The sequence below is a fragment of the Platichthys flesus genome, chromosome 21, assembly GCF_949316205.1.
Source record: "Platichthys flesus chromosome 21, fPlaFle2.1, whole genome shotgun sequence".
Lineage (NCBI taxonomy): Eukaryota > Metazoa > Chordata > Actinopteri > Pleuronectiformes > Pleuronectidae > Platichthys > Platichthys flesus.
Window position 1 is genome coordinate 13,241,989 of NC_084965.1, and position 22,988 is coordinate 13,264,976.

General features: G+C 43.7%; 2 protein-coding genes across 2 annotated transcripts; both read right to left on the reverse strand.

The window, feature by feature from the left end:
* Positions 1-1,286: 1,286 nt before the first annotated feature.
* Positions 1,287-13,926, reverse strand: wasf3b (WASP family member 3b). Its single transcript, XM_062379973.1, has 9 exons — positions 13,837-13,926; positions 8,762-8,918; positions 6,372-6,506; positions 5,964-6,117; positions 4,729-4,846; positions 4,369-4,550; positions 3,994-4,269; positions 2,926-3,242; positions 1,287-2,561 (listed from the first exon to the last, which is right to left on the reverse strand). Exons 2-9 carry the CDS (start codon positions 8,892-8,894, stop codon positions 2,404-2,406), a joined length of 1,473 nt encoding a protein of 490 aa, XP_062235957.1. The 5' UTR covers positions 8,895-8,918; positions 13,837-13,926; the 3' UTR covers positions 1,287-2,403.
* Positions 13,927-15,231: 1,305 nt separating this feature from the next.
* On the reverse strand, positions 15,232-22,538 carry cdk8 (cyclin dependent kinase 8). The gene is made up of 13 exons (XM_062379412.1): positions 21,816-22,538; positions 20,514-20,589; positions 20,049-20,159; positions 19,340-19,480; positions 18,740-18,797; positions 18,519-18,650; positions 18,285-18,428; positions 17,527-17,596; positions 17,273-17,345; positions 17,091-17,188; positions 16,767-16,845; positions 16,424-16,582; positions 15,232-16,243 (listed from the first exon to the last, which is right to left on the reverse strand). The coding sequence occupies exons 1-13, from the start codon at positions 21,941-21,943 to the stop codon at positions 16,118-16,120; spliced, it is 1,395 nt and encodes a 464-aa protein (XP_062235396.1). The 5' UTR covers positions 21,944-22,538; the 3' UTR covers positions 15,232-16,117.
* Between the last annotated feature and the right edge of the window lie 450 nt (positions 22,539-22,988).

A 22,988-nucleotide genomic window follows, 5' to 3' on the forward strand; every position in this document is an offset into this window, starting at 1 on the left:
AGATTCTGATGATGTTGTACGATACTCACGGCGCTGTAAAGCCTTTTTTTCTGAATGTAGTTATAATCAAACTGAGTCATTTGTTTCTGTTTATAACGCATGCATAAGAGAGAGAAGGGGGGGTGGGAGGGGGGGGGGGCTTTATGACTTTATACCAACGTGCATGGTGCTACCAAAGCCAGTCCGACCAGGGAGATGGGTTGGGTCGCACCATTTAAAAAAGAAAAGCTGCCAATGTAGAATGAATTCTGTTCATTCTACATTGGCGTTTACAAACACGAAGGGAGGAGAAGAGAGAACCCTCTCTGATCGGTGAATGTTTTTCCTTGTGGTGCAGCCAAACAATGTTGTCGTGATTATTATTTCTTTTTTGAACGCGAGTGGACAAGGGCTTTGTATCCACGAGGCGAAGGACTGTGATGATGGATGTAAAACGTCTCTGTACACACACATCTCATCTATACTGAATGGTTTCACAGTGAAACCGGGCACAGACATGTACGACGCAGCCGGGGGTTTGAGAACGTGTGTAGCCAGCGATGGGCTGTTCCACTGAGGGGGAGTTGTCTCTCCGATGGTGACGAATCTAGAGCTAATTATCTAAACACTCAAGGGCCTGTGAATGTGGGTGTGTGTGTGTGTGTTTAGGGGTGGTGGGGTTGGAGCTACGGGGGGGGGGGGGGGGCACCACAGTCACAGCATCTTGTGTAGACGTATGCGTAGTTTTCAATGTGAAATGCACTTTATTTTTTGGATGAAAATGGCACAACAAATCACTAAGTATCTGCAAAAGGAAACGTATTAATGATGATAATCAACATGCACTAACTTAACGGAGATATCGTACAAACGTGTGTGTGTGTGTGTGTGTGTGTGTGTGTGAGTGTGAACTGTGGTGTCTATTTTTCCAAGGTGTTAGTTGTACTTTTTAATTGCTTTGGTTAGTTCACTCAATTGAGAGATCTTGTTAATTTTGTATTAAAAACAAACATGTGCTGTGCATAAAACTCCTGCCTCGACTCATTTGTTCTACCCCCCCCCCCCCCCCCCCCCCGCTCCCTTATTCACACTCTTCTGTTTCCCTGGCAACTCAATTCTTAGTTGTACTGTTACCATGGGAACTGAAGTCTTGAAGCCAGGTACGCGTCGACAGCGGAACAGAAAAGAAACATGGCTGCCGACCGGGATCCTTCATTCAGCATTTTATTTGTTTCTCTGGGTCAAAGGTTACACAGCTCACACTAGCATATACATTACGTCCCCCCCCCCCCCCGCCCTCACCCTCCCTCCCACACAGCAGTGAGCGATTGCAGACGCAGACGGCTCAGTTTTCATAATAAGACTTTTTACATATCGCCCTCTCATTCATCTTTACAGTGGAGAATTAGGGCCATGTTGACTTTTTCACTTTCACTATTTCTGGATCCACAATATTTGAATCTCATTGAGGAACTATGAAACCCCTTTGAATATATTGACAGTTTTCAGTAATGTACAGCTTGGATCTTTCTTGTGTTTCTTACACAATCTGTTCAGAGTCCTGATTCACATGATAATGTTCTGCTGATGAGCCCAGAGAAGGAATTTGTTATTTGTGAACTTTATATTACAGCTTAACTTAACAAGATGCTCCACATTTCTCATTTTGACGCAGGCAACAGGACTTTAATCTGGTCATATTCCGACTTTATATTCTTAATTTAGGATTTTATGCAGTCCACCTCCCCCCTCCCCTCTAACTGGCCCTAATTCTCTGTCGTGCATCTTCCCCACATCACTTCAGACACTCCTCCAACTTCCTCTGACTGCAGCTGCCACTCAGCTCGTCCGTTACTCCTCTGCATCCAGTTATTTCCAGCTACATGTTAAAAACTCGCCCCCTGATCTATGGCATACACAAGTGTTTGAGTAAAAACATTAAAAAAAGACAAGTACATTGGTTAGCTCAAGAGGAAAGTTTCTAATTCTCCTATAACTCTCTCGAGCTCCGACTATACATGAGAGATTAGCACCTTCACGCGGTGTCTAAAGTGTTACGACAGGCAGAGAGACATCCACTGGGGTGTATTCACAATGCTTCGAAATATAATCAGCAGACTGAATGTTAGTGGTCAAGATTAAAGTCTATCACTAGTCTCTTTACAGTGTTTATGCAACTTGAATACACTCCCAGATTTCCAGTTTTGGACCTTTCAGCTTATATCAACCTACAGCATGTGATTGTGTAGGTGTAGTAGTACGTGCGTGTGTGTGTGTGTTTTTCAGTGACAAAATGTGTGATAACCCGTGGGCGTTGTACAGTGGGCATTCCTTCAAGTGAGTGAGAGATCGACCGGTTGTGTGTCTTCTTCTCGTTGTGTGTGTATCTTCAGTGGTTATTATCCCATATTTTTTTAGCATGTGTTAATCGGACCAGTCGTTCTCCTCCAGCTCGGAGTCGTCCTCGGAGTCGGAGTATTCCACGGCGATGCGGCGCGACAGGATGGTGGCCACGTCGTTTCCGACCGGCTCCCTCTTCGCCTGCTGCTCCTGCTGCTCCTGACCCTTCTTCAGCTGGATGCCTGCAGTGGAAGTGGAAATCCATGTTTTAAACTTATTCAGCTTTCAGAATGGAGCTTTTTCTTAATATGTATATCGTCTAAAGTACATTTACAACAGGTAGAAAGGTCAATATATTCAGATCTACTGACTGAAGTCGGATCTTTACCTTTTTTTCTGTTATTTAAGTGTAACATAAGCTTCTATATTTGATTCAATATTGTACAACAATTCTATGACTATTTCTCTATCATTGTTTTTATAAATGTTCTGCAGAAAGGTTTTACAAATGTATGTTGTTCTAAAGAAAATCCATTAAAATGGCACACACACACACACATAAACACAGGCACACGCACACACACACACAAATGCCTTGGCTCTTACCCATACGTATAGCAGCCAGCAGGTCGCTGCGGGCATCAGTGATCCCTGCGGCCTCAGCGGGCGCAGAGGAGGTTATCTTGCGGGCTGTGAAGTGAGAGGCACCAGCCGGAAGAGGAGGGGGTGGAGGACCAGGAGGACCAGGAGGTGGAGCCAACTGGATGCCAGACATAGGTGGTTGAGGCAGAATGTAGCTGCCGACAGCCATTGAGCCCGGAGACATGGGACCTCCAGGAGGTGAGGCAAAGGCAGTCTGGGCAGACGGGATGAGAGGAGCTGGGGGAGGGGGCGGAGGGCCGGTGTTTGCATATCCATCAATACTGAAGGAAGCACAGAGTGACAGAGCAGAAACAGACGGGTTAGAAAAACAGTCACAGTCTGTACTTGATATTATTGATGCTGTGTCATGAGCGAAGGCAACCTGGTTCTGGAGTAACGCATAGAGACACTTATCCACTAGGTGGCAGCATTATCTCAAAGTGAAAACATCATTTGATACCAATGTACTGTGAGAAGCGGCTCAACTTCTGTCTACTGTATTAAAATCACTTTTTTAGGAGTTGTCACAATTCTCTTTTGTATTTTTAAACATTATGTAATTCATACTGCAATTATTTAACTATTTATTATTTACTTTATTTTACTACTGCACCATTGCACTTTTTAATGTATTTATGGTTTCATACAAAACTATTTCAAGCACAAATTCAGCACAAACTGATTTACAGTTTTCTTCATCACATTTGCGTTTCTGGCAATAAATCAGGCCGTCTTAATGAATTGGGAAAATAAGAGCCAGCAGTAATTCAGATGATGGAAATGAAGCCGGTTGTTTCCTCTCGCAAAAATGTACTTAACAAAATCAATAATGTGAAAATATAAAGAATTAAAAGTGAGAAAGGAGGAGAAACAACTAACATGTAACAAATAGATTGCATGATTGGAACTGGAATGATTCATTATCTTCAAAATCTGAATTAATACTATTACTGTAAAAAAACATATTCATAATAATATATGTATTAATATTAAAAGTCTTGGATTACAAGCTGGTTTGTCTCATATGTTTACCTGTAGTCCACAGGTGGGAGCGACATGGAGCCGCCGTTCGTAGCCTCGCTGGGCGGTGGAGGCAGTGGGACCTGGTGGTGGTGAACACGGCCCAGTGTCCCGCCCTGGTAGGCCATCATCGTCCTGCCCCTGGTGTCATGTTCGCCTCCTCCTCGAGCGGCGTGTCCTGCGGCCATCTGAGCGGCCAGGATGCTGGGCGGCGGGCCGGAGTAGGTGTGGGCGTGGCCAGCGTGGTTCATGGCGTTCGGGTAGTGGTGCAGATCGGCACCATGACCCCTGATAAGAGAAGAGATGAGAATCAAGGGAAACTTATGAGCTTGTCTCAAGTGGAGAAGAAAAATGAAGAAGCACAACGGACTGTGTGTGTCCACTCACCTGTTCTCTGGAGACATGGAGCCCTCAGAAGAAGCCCCTCTGTCTCGGTGTATGGTGTGTCGATGGTCGGGCCTCAGCTCCTTGTCCAGAGCCATCATGTTCCACTCCTGTCGACGGTTCCTCGCCTTGCGAACCTTCTTCACCTCCCTCTGTAAAGTCCCATCCACACAACGACGCTGCTCCTGGAAGAAAAAAACAAAGAGAGATTAAACTAAGGCCTGTTTTATGTTCATTATGTGAGTTTAAATGAATTGCACCGGAAATTCCTGCATGTTTTATAACCTGAAGACCCCTGTAAATTGTCTACTTGGCACATTGAACCATACGATGATACGGGAGATGCTTGTGACAGAACTGTACCTTCTGCTTCCTTCTCTCTTTCCTCTTGTCCTCTGTGTCCTGCAGCATATTTTCCTTCCACAGCTCAAAGAAGTACGAGGGATCAGTGTAGAACTTAAGTGCGTCCTTGCCGTCATCCCTATAGAAAGAGACATCCAAAATGTTAAAGAGGAATACTAAAGTAGTATAAATAAATCTGTATGACATAAAGTCATATCCTTTTCCCTGTTTAAGCAGAAGAGAAGGTTTGGTGGTATTTTGTGAATGTGCGAATACTGGGTCGGGAAAATGTGAAGCTGGGAATATTGAAAAAAAGTGAAGGAGGCTGAAGAACAGGGGTGTAACCGTGAGTGCGAATCCTGTGCTCTTATGCACTGAGTGAAAACGACAAGCTGAAAAAGTTGAGAGGGGGAGAGATAGAAAAAGTAAAGAGAGAGATAACTGAACAGTGTTGTCAGGGCTAGGAGCTCGATTCCCACTGGAGCAAGTCATGCTAAATATGTAATGCACCCAAAGTAGTGGAAAATACAACTGCATGAACGCAGTGACCAAGACTGTGAATGTAGGTCAGACACTAGTGAAAATAGAGAACTTCTAAAGAGGATTCTGCATCAAGTAGTCATAAATTTAGGACTTTTTCCAAACCTTTTTGATGCCACACAGATTCAGGAGCAGCCAAAGTATTAAACTGTGATGCAGAACCAGAATTGTATATTATTATAATATCACATTTGTGTTACTTCCTTATAGTGTATGACAATATTTCTCTGAGCATCAATAGCTGGATGGACTGATTAGTTTAACTTGTCAGATTTTTTGTGGACTTTTGTAGAGTTAATATTAAACCTCTCAGTACCATCTATGGACTTTTTGTACCGAACAAGAATTTTGTGCTTTTTAGGACCGTTCAAAGGAAAATATTTTTATTTTACCGTATAATTGACCAATTTGTAAAAAAAAAATTATGGTTGAATTTTAGATTTTAGCTTAATAGTTTTATAGATAGAGGTTTTGTGTCCTACATATTAGCCATTTGTTTTAGCTTCCACATCATAAAGCTGGATTTAGCAGAAACACATTATGCTCTATTTATTTAATGTGCTTAAAGGGAGAATATAAAAAAGCTCAGATAATGATGGGAAATATCTGACCAAACGTTTTATGCTGTATGATGTTTTCTCATCAAAATTACTACATATTCTTGCAACCTGCACCTGCTCAGGGGGTGTGGAGGACAACAGACGGACAGCACCAACCTGTACTTGGAAAGGATGCTGAGCGGTGGAGGCTTGTCACTCAGGTTGTACATTTCTCTGACCGGAATGGGCACGCTGCTCTTGGACACCACCTGTTGGTCCTGAATGGTAGAGCTCTTGAAGGCTTTTCTCATGTTGATGTCTTGCAGGGAAACTGACAGAAAAAAACAGGTAGACAAAAAAAAATGAGTGAATGGCCTTTAGGAGAAAACAGAGAAATTAAAGGAAAAAAGAAAAGCAACATTTGCAGGGTTACAAAGATAAACTATCCCTGTAACAGCGAACAGTCACGTTATGAGTGGAAATCTCTTTCATGCATTTTAGTTAAAAAATACAGAAAACATAAGGCTGACATTTCAACAATGAATAATGACTCGCTGCATCTTGTCCCTCTAACCCCTGACCCACCTTCCTCCACAGTGGAGTCCAGCTGCGTGACCTTGACGGCCAGCCGGTCAATGCGGTCCTGGAGAGAGTTGGCACGCAGGTAGAAGGTGTTGGCCTCATTGAACAGCTCGCCAAATATGTCCTCCGCATGTCTGCCTGCAAAGAGGGAGAAAGGGACGGGAAATCAGAGGGAAAGAAGGAGAAATCATTAACTGGGGCCAAGTGAGGTCCCCAGACACTGAGGACATTCAGTCGATACCCTGGTAACGTGACACAATGTGAAACCAGAGTCTTGAGGATCTGTGCAGGAATTGATGCCTCATACGTTTCCATAAAGAAACATTCCTCATGAATAATTTAATATGATCTGACTATTGATTGTTCAAATTCTACTCTGCATATGTGTGCAGCTGTAAAAGGCAGGAAACGAAACAATACTCTGTTGTGGATGTTGCCAGTAAGCAAGTATCATTGTTATATTATTCTTGTGTAGCTGGTCAGTGACACTAGTTTACAATAAGAACACACACTATTTCTTGCTGCTGAGATGCAGATATTCAGAAGTAGCACATAGAAGAGCTGATCAAGTTTAAATTTAAAAGCCAATAGTGTTTATTTTGATTTCTAAATAAGAGAAATGATTGACTCTAGGGTTATATACATGTGCTAAAGCTGGTGCTGGTCCAGGCACATAAGAAAACACAAAGTGAAACCGAGGCTCGGTGGTGGGATGTATGTCAGTACATTTACTTCAATATTGTTCTAAATGCGCCTGATTTAAATTTTCAAGATCCATGAATAATTCTCTGGGGAATTGGTGAAAACATAACATCTTACCGCAGATGTTGTACCTGATTGTTGCACCTAGCGAATAGAATTGACTCAGAAAGTACTTCTGAGTACAACTTTTAATTCTAACAGTATATTTAAAAGAAAGAACTTTGTACTTTAACTTAAGTAAAATATTTGAATTCTTACTCCACCAATTCTAAGACTACAATCTCAAAGAAAGTGCTGTTATCTGTAGGACAGTCCATTTGACATTGTGACTGGATGACAAACACTGAGTTGTTTTGGTTCAGTCCCCGCGGACACACATGTTCTTAACCCTTAAAAGTAACCCGGCTGTGGAAGAGGGTTCAGTAAATGGAGGCCTCAGCAGCGGGAGGAAGTAAACCACAGTCAAATCTGTGATTGTGAAATGCCCGTTAGTCCAGGACTATGGGAGCTGCTCCAGGATCCAGCAATCTAAGCCCATGTTAAAGAATAGAATAAAAAAAACCTTTTACTACAAGACTCTAAATTATTGGAAATGGATGATCAACGAAAACTTCACCAGCCATCTTAAAACCTTGTTTACGTTTTGGAAAACTGTGTTTAAAAAAAGATGCTATGGCCAAAACACACAAACACATGCTACAGGCTATTTCTGTCCCCCCCGCTGACAGGATGGGCAGCGGGGAAAATATTGAGAGGAAGGAAGAATCACAGATCCGGCATGCTGGGCCCCACAAACTCTGACCTCTCTTGAGGATTCTTGTGGTGCTCATGCACACACACACATGCACGGTGTGTGTTGTCTGTCAATTGAACCCCGCCAGCCCTGTGCAAGTATTTATATCTAACCCACACAGCTGCTGTTGAAGGGCCCACTCCCAACGCAGGAACTTGACACAATGAGAGACAGACAGCAAACCAGTGTGTCAGGGCCAAAGAGTAGAGGGTTAACAGCGTGAAGGACTGGTTTGATTTTTACACTGTTATGAAATAGAAGGAACTCCTAACTGAGGAATAGAGGGAAAATGAGAGCCATTGAGGATAAATGGGAGAAGGGCACCTGTCCCATGACAACACAGAGCACCGTGTTGACAGAATATGAAACCGGGCTGTCAGGACAGATGCCCTTGGTGGAGAAACGACTCAGTCTAATAGATCTGCAGTGAATGTAACATTCAGTGTAGAACAGTTCTCCACACACTGAGTTGATCTGCACTGTCACATGCACACAGCTGTCCAGATAATTTCATTTTCTGCGGAGCTACAGTATCTAAAAGGATTACATGTCAACCCTCCAAGCTCCAGTGTGGGGCTGCTGTAAGCCGCCTGCTAGCCCAGTGACCCCAGGCCCTGTAACCACTACAACGCCCAAATCAATCTCAGCTTTAGGATTAATGATGCAAGCATGTGATCTTGTCCTATTACAAAGAGGCTACACACAGCGTGGACAGTCGTCACGCTGAAGTCAGAGGGGTTACAGCCCGGGGGGGGGTTAAGTTTCTGTTTTTCTGTTCACAGAGAAACCTCTTTCTGTGTTTTCTTTAGATGTTAGCAGCATCTTGTAAAGGCGACATTGTGTGTGTGTGTGTGTGTGTGTGTGTGTGTGTGTGTGTGTGTGTGTGTGTGGGCCTTACTCAGGCTGCTGAGCTGACGGATGATGGAGGAGAGCGTGTTGTTCATCACACACTCCAGCTCGCTGCCGATGCCCACGGGGAGCTCCCCTCGGCAGAGGTGACGGGGCTCGATGTTCCTCTTGACCAGCGGCATGGTGAGGCTGCACACTGGCACAAACTGCGAAACAAGCACAGACTGTTTTAGACACAGATCCAAATGTTAGAGAGCGATTGTTTGTGATGGAGAAACAATGAGATCACAAGCATCTGCCCTGCTGAAATGTCCATGAGCAAGACTCCATCATCAGTTTGGAAATACATATAAAGAATAAATTGTGATAAGAACCTAGATATTGTGTATTAAGGCTGCAAATAATATATCTTTCATTATTGATAAAACTGCTAAAGGTTTCATCAGTTCATTGATGACTGATCTGTTAAATATCGAGTAAATGAATGTTGTCTTCACAACAGTCTAAGACACAAAGATACTACATTTTTCATCAAAGAATTAAAAAAAAGTTGAGCCTGAGAATTTTCTTTTGACATTTTAGATCAAAAGGTAAATTAAATAATCTAATCAATATCTGAAAATCTAATCAATATCTGAATAACGTTATCTGAAAAAAAGTTCCCTTATTATGTTGATGGTGATTGAACAGTTGAGAAATACTTTCAACACCAGTTAAAATACAGGTGTACATTGAGTTGCCTGACTGCAATACAAAAATAAAAGTTAGTTGCTTAGTCATGCACAAAGTTTTTCACCCAGAAACCACATCACCAACCCCCAAATCATAAGTTACAGTACCATGCTCGACATATTGTTATATCCCAAAGAGATAGAAACTATGACAAGATCTAGTTTTGTAAGAATCGACTGGCTCTAGTTCAGACGTGAGTCAAAGAAAAAAAAATTAATCAATTGTAAAAGCCCTGCAAAAAAGATCACCTCTATATTCATATAACTATTTGCAAATCTGTATCTTGCAAGTTCAAGTTTGAGGAGATTGTCTGCAGTAGTGTTGTCGTATTGGATTGCTTTTTACTGTAATGTGTATATTTAAAAAAAACAAAAGCGTGGCATAACATTATGACGGGTGAGCCTGAGGACAGAGAACCAACAGTGACGATCAACAGTGTCCAAAGCCAGAGGACTTGTGGTGACCAGCAGAGAGATTAAAGCATTAGGGATAGGAGAATCCAGCGTGCCAGCTAATCCCAGGCCGGCTTGTCACTTGCCCAGCTGGAAACCTGACACAAACAGAGATTCATGGACGTGTTCAACGCCAAACAACACTGTTGGTTATGGGCTACAGTCATTTGAAAGAATTAAGAGCAGAAATGTTTTCATCTAAGCCCTTAATCGCAGAAACTTTGAACATCAGTCTCGGAAATTAAACTCTGATTAGCTTCCATCAGACCCTCCGACCCTTCTGTAGTTCAAAGGTCTACAGATAATGCCCTTCAAGAAGAAAGAGAAACCCAAGGGTTCGGTGAAGCCGCCATCTTATCGGCTCTTCTTCCTGCTTCCTGTTTTTGTGGTCTCAGTCTGGACTGTTTCCTGGTCCTCCCCAGTGTCACATCTCTCCTTCCTGTGCAAACACTTGGTCAGAACAATGTGGCTACGGCTCGAGAAGCAGCCAGGAGGACAAAACAGCGAGACAGATGGATCCATGCACACACACACACACACACACACACACACAGAGAGAGACACACACGCCCTTTTCCAAAATTGCAACTTTCCCTTGTTATTCTCAGACTCGCCAATCAAATTATTTTATGCTTATTAGTAGTTCCAGGGTTTTTACTGTGCAGCTACGCCAAAAAAAAATAGAAAGATCACTTCATAGAAAAGCAGGTTGGAAAGACACAGGCTCTGGCATTCTGACAGAGGGCTAATAATAGTCGACAGGTACTAGAAACACAAGTCATTTCGTTTGGGCTTTGTAGGACCAAATTAATGAGCACAAGAAAATAGGATTTAAAATTCTTAATAACCAATACAAATTCCATAATATCTATATTTTATTCTTTGTAAATCCTTCTGACCGACAAGGCCAATGACCACTTGCTGAGGCCTCATCTGACCCTGTTTTCTCAGCTAGCTACCCCCTGCAAACCCGGACAGCCTCACGCCACCGAGGGGAAACAAAAGGGTGAAATTACGCCATATTGCGCCGCCTCAGACGACACTGAACATAGTGGATAATGTCTGGCTATGGAGCAAAAGAGCGGCTTGGGGATTTAAGAGGGGTCGGAACTCTGCATAAACATTTTGGAAATACTGCCCTCCTTGTTGCACTGGAGGGAGATGATGCAAATGAGAAGATTGCGTGTTTCTGCTTTCACTGTCTGGCTGGAATGACAATCACATCAATGAGGCGAAATAATGAGGGGCTTTGAGGAGGGGTGGGGGTAGGGGGGGACTGGCTAGAGAGGCGGAGGAGGCCTGCTTGTGAGAAACGAGGGGAGAGCACGGAGAGGGGAAAGGAAGGGTGCATGGGATAAGAGCGTGTGACAAAAAAAGAGACAGAGAATGAGAAAGTGTGAGGGAGAGCGAGAATGGGTGGTGGGTAACATTGAGAGGTCGACAGTGTGTGTGCGTGTGTGTGTGTGTGTGTTTATGTGTGTGTGAGTGTGTGTGAGGGGGGAAAAAAGAGTGTGTCGGATGGGGGAGGGGTCAGAGCAGGGACCTCGGGGAAGCCACTGAAAGGTTCCCGGGACAATAGAGCTGCGTTCACAAGGCAACAGCACTGGCTCTCCCATGCATCCTCCCCCTCTTCCTCCTCCTCCTCCTCCTCCTCTTCGACCTTCTTTAAGGCCCCCTATACTCTTGTAATGAAAGCATGAAAAAGTGAGTAACCAACCCAGGAGTGGGAAAGGGAAGGTAAACCTCCAACATCTCACCCACAACACCAGAGAGTACATTAGCTTGTGCTCATTGGTCTTTTGTGTTCGGATGAATTATTACAACCCATCATGCACATGCAGGCCAACAAACATGCGCAAACACACCAGGTAGCCTCTCAAGCGTCCCATTAGCAGCATCTAAACAGCCTATTCAGCAGCAAAGAAACATCTGTGATCCTCCGAGGGTTGAAGTTCAGAGTGAAAACCCACTCCCCCCCCGTGACTCCGACAGGATGCCCCATGTCTCCTCTCTCAGAGACACACGGGGCGCAGGAGAGGCCTTTACTACAGACGTGAGAACTCCATTAAGAACTGAAAGGGGGAGTCATTACAAATTTATGAGCCCAGTACAGCTTCTTGTGTTGCAGGCTGTTTTGCTTGTACTGAGGTTATGAATAATGCAGCGTGGATTACGTCAGGTCACACTGCCCCAAATATGATGTAGGGGGGGAAATGATTCTGCTGTGACAGTGTGCCTGTCCAGGAACATCTCCTTGTTTTACCCTGTAGTAAAACACTGATGGTACTGTACCTGAGATGCACTCTGGGTAAATGTGGCGACTTGATAGTTGATCATAACGTGCACAGAAAAGACCTGGAAGCTTGGCTTTAGTTTTCACCATCTTTTCTATAATTATACACTATTATCAAAGCTAATGATACAGAGCAAACTTTGATTAGAATCAAGAATAATTTGATTTGACCATCATTTAATTACTTAATATGGGATTTGGCAGACCAACCATATTGCGACGTACAGTATATCGATGTTTAAAAATTGTATTATCTTCATCCAGCCCATTAATTTGCTAGCATTATTCTAACTTTTCTTGTTCCTACTGAGGATTTGTTTCTGTTTATAGTTGTTTTATATAGACTGTACATGTATGTGTCTAAATCTATGTAAATGCACCTTCATACTAACTTTTTTATTTTATTCCTTTATTTCTTTCCTATTTTTAGCAGAGCTATTTATGATGTCACCATAAATATTCAATGTTTTCTGCCCAATCCCTTTTTTTATTCACCATAAATATTCTAGTATGATTAACATCGTTCAAGCAAGTGTAATATTTTGTGAACCGTGGGTTTCCTACAATGAAGTATATATTAAAAAAAGGATTATTGTAACTCAAATACCGGATTCTTTAATGCAGACATGACCCAATGTTGCTGTTCTCCTCATGGTGACACAAGCGGATTAATAGCTGACTCATGGATCAATAAATCAATACATGGATTTAGAATGTGGTGATCAATCAAACAACAAATCCAGCCTTTGTAGGTTTCAGGTTAGCAATTGCAGGAATTGATTGCTTATTTTTGGTCACAATTGTGCTTGTTGCACGTTTATTATACATTAAACATGTATATATGTTGGTATTCATTGATAAAAATGTGCTACACACGTATTAAATCCCAGTGAACAGCTGCAGCTACAGATAGAGGGGAGGTCTTCCGATATAGGGTAAGCTGTCATTATAGTGTTAGTGTCTATTACTAATTTGCCATATTTCAATATTGAGCACTTTAATGAGATTTCAGGTTGAATCGGAAATAACATTATCGCGTGCATTTCACTTCGAGGTTATTAACATGTGCTGCTATGTGGTTTCGTGGCTTAAAACATGTGACATTTATCCACAAATACACATACACACATGATCGCACGCTGCCCATCTCCCCATGATTCACACACACACACATGCGTGAACTAATGGCAACCTCGATCAATCAGTGTTCCGCACCGCCGCGTCCAGTCACGATGGATTGACCCACATCTGTTCCTCCACGTCGGGTTCCGGGATTTTCTGCCAGTTTTAATCCGAAACCCGACAAACCGTTTTCGTTACGTCCAACAGCTGATTAAAAAAACACCGGCACGACCGCCAACATCCATTTAAATAGCCCCCCCCCCCCAAAAAACCCTTTAAAGTCCCGAACCAGAGGAGCAAATACCCCCCAGCTTAGGGCCGGGTTCAGCGACTCCCTCCACCGGGTATTATCCTCCCTCCACCGGGGGTCCGCTCCGGCTGACCACTCGGTTAGCTAGCTAATGCCCAGGGGTCGACCACTAAGTTGGGACAAACGAGGCTGAAACCGGCAGAAATAACCGCGCGAATTGAACCGAATGTGATGAAATGTGCTGTTAGTGTGTAAAAGTATCTCGAGACCCTCACCAGCACTGGAAATCTGATCGAAATCAGCAGGTCCGCATGTCCCGTTAGATTCTCCCGTTAGCTGCCATCCTATGTCCCTCAGCCCGTCTGGACACTCCGGGGAGAAACCCATGGAGGACCACGGCCCGCCCACTGGCCCGCTTTCAACCAATCACGCCTCAAAGCAGAGGATTTAACAGTTGATGAGCGTTTGCTCCAACCAATGGTGTTTCTACACAGAAAATGAATGACAGGGAGGCTCCCTGGACCCGAAGTGATGCTGTGAACAGAGGGGGCGGGGCTACACTTGGGCGTCGCTGAAAGCTTGATTTTATATTATAAGGGTTGTAAATAAATTTAGATTTTCAGGCCTGTAGGGATTTTTGTGCACAGAATGATGATTTAGACAAAGTGTAATGGAAGAAAAATTTTAACGTTTAAACATGCTACAGGGCATTGATGCTGAGGAGCTGGGGGGGTATTGTGTAACAGACTGAAAGAGCTGGGCCAGCATCCTGCAGGAAAAGGCTCAATGAGAGGATTTTCTAAACAAAGATCTACGCTTCACTCCCCCAGGTGTGTTTGTAGACACAAAAACAGTGTTGGGGAGATGATGACTATCACAGAGGAGAAGGGAGTAGTGTTTGGCCTGCAGACTGAGGAGGTTTGGTGCATTAGGAAAGGGAGTTTCATTAATCGGAACTGCAGTTCTATTCCTGGAAAAGGTGCAGAGTGAAGGCCTGCATACGTTATAAAGCTGTCACTTTGACATTTATAATTGATTAAGACATGAATTCCAAAGCACACACGTGTGTGACAATGTAACAAAGTGGCTCAGTTAAGTCAGAGAAACACAACCTTTGCTCCCAGATCACGATTTTGTAAATTCGATGGAGGGATAATAGATTTGACTAAAAGTTTTTGATGAAGTTTTCCTAATCAAGTCAATTTCACAAGAGATCTTTCAAAATATTCCCTTGTTTCACACATCACAAATTTCATTATGTTATGTGTTTTATATAGTTATGTTATTTAAATATATAAGCACTGTCGCCTCAAAGTATGCAGACTGGGGTTGGATTCATTTCAGACTCTAAAATGTCAATAGGTGTGAATGCGAGTGTGAATGTTGTTTGTGGCTGTATGATGGCCCTGCAAGATGATGATCACATGTCCAGGGTGTACCACAGCTCTCAAGCTCCAGCTTATTACCCACAACACTCAAAGGATAAGCAGTATAGAGAATGGATGGATGATGTGGTTTGTCTTAACTCTAGGGAAATAGTAACTCTAGGTGAGTTACCAATAAACTGTTATTGGTGAAACTACACTGGAGGTGTAAAACTTGAACAGTTGCGTAAATTAGCATCACACATTTGTGTCTTATGCATACACACGTCCAACATATCACCAATATCAATGTTTCCACTTTTATTGTCAGGATACTTGCTTCATGTAAAATATTTCAATACAATACAGTACAATGCATGTTCCATCTGCCATCCTCCATGCGATTGGTTGGTTTTGTCATCACGATGTAAGGCTTGCTCACAGCATACAGCAGCTAAGCACTCAGCCAGCGCGAGCTGCTTTGCCACGAAAACAAAACCATAAAAACCGATTAAATTATAAACTACTAAAATCAATTTGTAACCTTTTTTTTGTCCTTTCTGAACAAAAACCCTCAATGCCACAGCTATGGGGGCTCAACGTCCTCCTTGCATGCTTCACAGCCGCTCAGTTCATTCCTCAGCTGAGGCCCTCATAGGGCTGCTCACGAACACACAAAATGAACAGACAGAACAACAAACAGACCGACAGGAGGACAGAGAATCTGTCAACGCTGGCAGTCACATAGCAGCTTTCAGTCTAATCCAAGCTTCAACAGGAAGAGGGTAACTGGCTGGGGCAGTACGTTGGTGGAGGTGTAGGGACAAGTGAAGTCAAGGAGGGGAGAAGATGACACAAAGAAATATCAAGTGCCGCTCTGACTGAGCCATCTTCTCTTGGCTGGTTTGAACTACAGGAGGAAATCAGCCACAGCATCATTCCTCTCATCCTCCCGCCTTGTGTCCCAATGTTTCTAATTATAGGGTTATTTTGGGTCATCTCGAAGAAGTGAACATTGTCGTTGTCCTGGCCTAACAGACTGCTGCAGAGAAGATACCCTCTGTGGGGGGGGGGTTTGTTGCCTTTGACCCCCACATCCCTCAGTACATTCGTTCAGGTGGGCGTGGTAAGGGCTGGGCATGTGTTATATATTTGTGAATGTATGCCTGTGTCGGGTGAGAGGGGGGGGGTTTCAGTAGCGATGGGTCTGGTGTGAGTACTGCGGGGGTTGTTGGGAGGTAGTGGAGTATCCCATGCTGCTTTGGGGCAGTGTTGTGCTTGGTCCAGGGTTCTGGTAGGCAGCATGTTGATTGGAGCGCTGCGAGGATGATGAAAACACAAAGACATATTCATTAAATCCTATCAATGATCTGCACTAAATATTTACCTCACCCTTAATGTTAGTGGCCTATTATTCAACAATTTCCATACAGATTATTTTCTCTGGAAAACAGTGTGTGTGAGAAAGAGAAAGAGAAACAGAAAGAAAGGGAGCTACCTGGTAGTCTGAGGTCATGATGTGTCCACCTGAGGTAGTGGTGGGCGGGACGACTCGCACTTTCTTCAGAGGCGGACCCTGGGCGTGGCTGTTGTCAGGGTTGCCAGTGTGTCCCGCCCCATTCGTGTGGTTGTTTCCCTGTTGCTGCTGCTGGTTTTTCTACAAGTCGAAAAGATTTCATAATTTCTTATACAGTTTTTGCAACGTCAGTGCTGTAGTGAAAGTTACATCATTACATTCTGTATTTACTACATCTTTGTTATGCTTCATATTAGCTTTCTTTATATAATCATGAAATAAGGTCCCTGTGTTACTTTATTTAGAAACTAGACAGATTTCTTACTTTGTCTGCCTTGTCCTCTGGCTCCTCTTCTGTCAGGAACTCTCTCTTGGGATAGGGAATCTGGCAGCCTGCAAACACACTGGAGAAGAAAAGCAAAGAGGCTCATCAGCTTCGAACATTAATTCCCATGACTTAGAGCTAATTAACTAAAGCTGTTTTCAGGCAGAGAGAACGCAGCAGGTCAGACGCGCTCGGAGCAAAAATAAAATGTCCAGAACATACAGGCGAGTGGTGGCGTACGAGTCGAGCTCACTTGCTTGTGAGTTTTTATGGACAGAGATAAATATACTGGACACTTGTGGGGTTGTGTGTGATATGACTCACTCAGATGTGGGCAGGGGCTCCTCCAGAAAGTAAGGGTCCTGCATGGCCTGCTCAGATGTGATTCTACGGATGGGGTCCATTGTCAATAGCTTCTGAAGCTTTAATGAAATGCACACAAAGTTAGCATCAAACAAGAAACCACTGACAGGATTAATTATCATGATATGATAGTTTAAACTCACCAAGTGGAATGCTTTGCTGTCTGGTTTGACTTTATGTTTCTCCATGTACTTTATAAGGCTGCAGTTTGTATAGCTGTGATAAGAGGGAGCACATGATATGAATATGAAGCCTTCGGTACAATTACCTCATGCAGGTTTATCACATGACTGAGAAAAATATTAAATATTTTTGCCAGCAGACACAGCACTTTGCTGGGACTCTTGTCTCTGAGTTTTGAAAAAACTGGGACAGTGGCGGTGCTCTGCACACTCACGTGTTCCTCCTAAAGTCTTTCATCAGCGTAGAGTGTTCTGGCATCTTTTTGATGTCCTCCCAGTCTTTATCTGTCAAATGAGGGGAAAGGCAGGATTACATTATTATACCATGTCATATCCTCCCTTCCTTCATGAAGAGATTAAACACATTGAGCTTTTGACTCACAGAGAAAAAAAAGATTATATACATATATTGTGTGTGCGTGTGTGCGTCTGTAAGAATGAAAAAGGAACTTACTCATCTGCAAGTTTTAATACATTTACATCAATTATCTCTAAGCTTTCCAGTAGAACCAGCATCACTGTCACACATGCAGATGGATTGTAATTATGCCTAATGCTAATTCAAGGTTTGATTCCTTCCGTCCTTCCTTATTTTCATCAGACTGGTGAATTCCACAAATAGAGCAGCAGGGGAAAAGAAGATTCGCAGAGAGATGCAACTTAAGTGAACTGGAAAATATAGGCCCAAATGTAACCCTGCAAGTTAGAGTTTCTGTAGTTGTGACTTAGCTTCATCCTTCATGTAAGTGGATTGATGTTATTATTGCCTAAAGCAAAAGAGAGGGAGCAAATCTAGTAGTAGGCCTATATGAGGAATAAGAAATGCTCTTTCTTCTACAGCATTTTGTACTGAAAAGGGAGCAGAGTAGCACCATTGATATACGTACAGGGTTAAGAAAGGGGCTTTCTTTCCCTAACTTATTAACTAATCAGTCTAAGCTAAGAAAATAATAAACAAGCCGTGGAGTCTCACCGGCAGGGAAGCCCATGACGTTAAAGATGCGGTCCAGTTGGTCATGATGGTATGGGTTACTGGTCTTGATGTCCTCCTGGCGACAGTGGAATATGGGTTCAGACGTCAGCAGCTCTGCAAAGATGCAGCCAATCGCCCAGATGTCTGAAATAACAGCACACACTCTCAGTTAAGCTGTCGGGGAAGTCAGCAGAGTCGAACTGCACATGATCACACAGACTGTGACAGTCTCACCGATGGCTTTGGTATAGTGCCGAGCCCCCAGCAGTAGTTCAGGTGCTCTGTACCAGAAGGTGACCACCACAGGGTCGAGATCGGCTAAAGGCTTTAGCGGTGAATTAAAGAGACGGGCAAACCCCATGTCCGCTAAAAAGACAAAACACATTAGTTAGAAAAGAAACACACATATACAATAAATTTACTTTTTCTTTTTAAAAGGGAGCCATTATACGTACCAATCTTTACTCTACCCCTCTCCGGCCCTTCCCCCATCACTAAAATGTTTGCTGGTTTCTGGGGGAGAAAACGACACATGGGAAATTTTAAACATTCCACTTGAATCCAAATTGTTCTATATACAAAGACAGCAAATCAGCTTAGGTTGATACAGCTTTGTCCTGCATGTGGTGTGGAATTGAAACTATGTTGCTGCCCTCTAGTGGTATAATCTGAAATAATACACCAACCATTTTCACATCACCACTGAGAGTCAGTGATGCAAAAGGAACATTATTTGGTAGAAAAAAGATATACGTCACTGACAATAATTTGACAATTTTTAAACTCTTAATTTGAAAGAATGAATTGCAATAATAGAAGAAAAACTTTAACTATGCACAAAAAAATGTTGTTGCAAAAAATATCGATCAATATATCAACTAGATCATGGAACATGTAGATTGAATGTACAGATAATAATCTATACACTGCTGAAATCTAATCCAAGCCAACTTAATGCAATAAATCTATTTTTATAAATATTTTCTCTTCCCCCCTCCAAACCTCCTCTTGTACTGTTCCCTCTCCCCCCTCTCCCCCTTGCACAATCCTCTTACAAGGTCTCTGTGGAGGACCCAATTGGCGTGGAGGTAATGGATGCCATCCAAGATCTGGTAGAGAAGAGACTTCACCATTCCTCTAGGCAGCTGAAGTGGCTTCTTATTGGCCTTGGATGCTCTGTGAAACTTAATGATGTGCTACGGGGGGGGGAAGAAAAATGATTGAGCTGTGTGCGTACATGAGGAGTGATATGCATCATTTTGTGTCCCTTTTCTATTTTTGTATGGTCGCAAATGCAACATTTAAGCTGCAGGCGGTATGAGTAAGGCTGACGTTTGTGGCGTGCCTTTCCACTTCTTTACGAGGGGAATGCCAGTGTTGCAGCGCTGCGGCAGAACATGGCATTTTAACTCAGTGCTGATAAGCTGCCAGTTGTAGCTGCCAACTGCAAAACGGCAGAGCTTTGGACTAGCAAATGTTGACCATTCCTTGGTGTATGTGTGCGCTCTAATGAGACTTAGCAGTGCATAATTAACACCATTTTGAGTGTGTATTCGTACAACTGGCTGATGGTGAATGTGAATATCTGCATCAGTAATTTTGATAGAAGGCACATGTATAACCTAAACTAAGATTGCACATAGGGATATGCTGCATCTGCATGTGTGAAGATCTAAACTAATAAACCACAATATGTTCCATAAGTCATGTCATTTAGCTTCAGTGTGTGTTGTGTGTGTGTGAGTGTGTGTGTGTGTATTTTACCCAGAGATCATGTTCAGCGTAGTCAAAGAGCAGCCATACTTTACGGTCTGCATGTGACAGGAAAACCTTCTGCAGGGAGATGACATTAGGGTGCTTCAGCTCCCGCAGCAGCTGCAATACACAAACTCATGGTGAGAATCTACCGCACTGAAAAATGTACACAGAGCATTAAACACAGGAACATTAAAATGCAATTCAAGGAAATGGCTCTGCAACAAATACTGATTTTAAAAACCTTTTTAAGTTTAATCTACGCTGACAACCTGAGAATGAGCTGTCCATGTATTCTGCATTGTCTAATCTCTGTGTGCATTACGTTCAGGACTGATTCAAAATGTTCTTCTGTGGTTATTTGTAGCTTTTCCAACTGATGATGTTGCTGACTTAATCAAAGCCAGAGATGCTGCATAAAGGTGTTAAACAGAGACCAAATAAAAAGCAGAGTGTAAGCCGAACTGTTCTTACTGCAATCTCTCTGCAGGCTGACATTGAGATGCCAGTGCCTTCAATCTGCTTGAGGGCGTAGTCCTTATCATCCTTCCTACAAACACAGAGGCAGAGCAACATCAACACCAAATCAGACGGCGGGCCTCCTGAAGGGGGTCTGCACCGAAACATGAAGGGGGGGGGGGGGGGGGGGGCACTTGGCAGCTGGCATGGGGCGTCGGGGAAGAGCCCGAGCTGCATAACCTCCAGATTTGTGTAATCAAGCTCACCTCTGAGAATCAAAACAAGAGAAGGGGGAGAGGAAACAGGCCCTGTCTGGCAGCTGGCAAGGGACACACAGCGCATTGGGACCAGCTCTCACTTGAATGAATCGGTTAGAACCCTTCCTTCCCTCTGGCCTAAATCATCCCCTAAACCCATGCTATTCGCCTCCTCAGACCTCGTCCGACTGCTGCAACACAAATTAGCTTGCAGAGTCTCATAAACAGCAGCCTCCTCAAGTGAACACAAACATCTTTAAACACTTTGGGGCTCTTTTGAGTGTTTCCGGCTGCCAGTTTGTTCCGGGGGCTGTGGTAATGGGCCTGGTAGCTCGAGCTGCCTTCAACTTGGGTCCGGACACGGTTACGGATGTCACAAGGGCTTCATTAGAGAAGTAGGAAAAGGGGAAATAAGTAATATTAGGTGACAGTCTGGTGGTCCAGGTTTGAGGAGCTGGCTGTGACTGGTCCAGGTTTGAGGAGCTGGCTGTGAAGAGGAAAAAATCGTGGAGCTTTGCTGAATTTTACTTCTCCATCTTTCCTTGTATCTTCTTAAATATCATCCCATGAAGACTCAAAAAGTCCCCACTAAAAATGTGTTATTTATTTGCATACACAACTTAATCTAGCTTTTCTCCAATGCAAACTCATCAAAGTACAGGAAAGCACCTCTTGGAGAAAAGGAGCAGTGAGACCATCAACAAGTGCTGACACGTGCACCTGCCGTCTCCTCACACTCACCACATCCCCTATACAGCCTGTAAACCGGGCTGAAGGAGATCATGCATACAACAAAAGATGCCGGCAACACAAGTTTTATAAAATACGCAAGCGAGGGAAGCCACAACCTCCCCGATGAGCCACATGTCAGTGCTATTTAACACAGCATCATCCTGAAAGAGCAGGAAATGCTCCTCCGCCTTGTTATTCCTCCACGTAAACGTCTAACAACACGTCTGGTGGCCTCGAAGGGAGGGGGGGCATTAATGCAGTAATCACACTGTATTTGGGGGAGAGAGGCTGGTTCAGAGGATGGAGGCCTCGTCGGTCATCAACTCACCCATCTTTTCTCTTTGCTTTGTAAACATGGCCGTAGGTGCCTCTGCCCACTTTGCATCCCTCGTACTCGAACAGGTCCTCGACTCGCTCTCTCTCTCCGGTCAGCCTCACTTTGAAGTCATAGTCCATCTTTCACCCTTGCTCCGGGCTCCGTGTGAGTCTCCGCCGCTTCCTTTTTCGTCGAGCGTCGCCTCGGAAGGCGACTAGGCTACTCCGACGAGCTCGTTTTGGTAATTCGGCTAGGTGCCTTTTTCCCCCCCAGCTTGGCCCTTTCCTCAGCCCCGCGTCCACATCGAGCTCCCGGGTCGAGTGTGGTGTTCCGGCGGTTGGCGGTGAGGGTCCCGGTGGAGAGCGAGCCCGAAATTGAGGTCCTTTATCTGGCTGCGGAGCTTCTCTCAGCCGGTATCTGCTCCGAAGGGACGCACTTCAGTCCCGTAACGACGGCGGATTGGCGCACGGCACTGTCGTGAAAACGTCGCGAAGCAGAAGCCCCTGCAGCAGAGAAAGAGATCCACAGACTGAGAGCAGACTGATAAACCACGTGGATTATCACACTTCTACTAAACCAGAGACCTCCTCCGTGTGCATATGTTTAAAGATTAACAGTCAGATGGTGGAAGTTAAGGGGCCTGTTCTATTTACAACTTTACTACGGAGCGCCTGAAGTACTACGGAGCCCCAGAAGTGCCAAATCTTTCGCGCACAAGATAAACAACTTGCGCACACACAGTTAATATCTGCGTAGTAAAGACATACGTGGCCGATGCGTTGTAGACAGCATCAAGTTGCGTTCATAGCTTTTAAGAGATTGTTTATTTCTCAGGTATTATGATTGAAACACGGTCCTCCCGTCGCTTGAGCCTGTTTTTCCGTCAGTACGCGCAGCAAAAGATTCCTGACAATCCTCTGTGCAAGAGCAACAGGCATTTCTTTGTGTGATATTCCGAGGCGTAAATAAAACTGGAATAGCTTTTTATCCATGCTATGGCACAAATATGGTGGCTGTCTGTACATTTGAGTCATTACAACACAAAACATCTTCTTAAAATAAATATTTTGCAAGATTACAAAATATAATATTTTGAGGCTTCAGGGGCTCTGTGCTTACAATTTATGTCTATTACCTCATTGTATCATAAACATTGATATCATAAATTATTATTTGCTTAAATCG

Bases quoted from the DNA above. Each gene is read 5' to 3' on its own strand.
- cdk8 (XM_062379412.1), bottom strand. From the start codon at position 21,943: ATGGACTATGACTTCAAAGTGAGGCTGACCGGAGAGAGAGAGCGAGTC. The intron at 20,160-20,513 runs GTAAGAACAGTT...TGTGTATTGCAG, and splicing joins CAGCCTGCAGAGAGATTGCA to CTGCTGCGGGAGCTGAAGCA. The intron at 17,189-17,272 runs GTGAGTTTAAAC...ATTTCATTAAAG, and splicing joins ACAGCAAAGCATTCCACTTG to CTTCAGAAGCTATTGACAAT.
- wasf3b (XM_062379973.1), bottom strand. From the start codon at position 8,894: ATGCCGCTGGTCAAGAGGAACATCGAGCCCCGTCACCTCTGCCGAGGG. The intron at 6,507-8,761 runs GTAAGGCCCACA...CCCTCTTTGCAG, and splicing joins CCGTCAGCTCAGCAGCCTGA to GCAGACATGCGGAGGACATA. The intron at 6,118-6,371 runs GTGGGTCAGGGG...TTTTTCTGTCAG, and splicing joins GGACTCCACTGTGGAGGAAG to TTTCCCTGCAAGACATCAAC.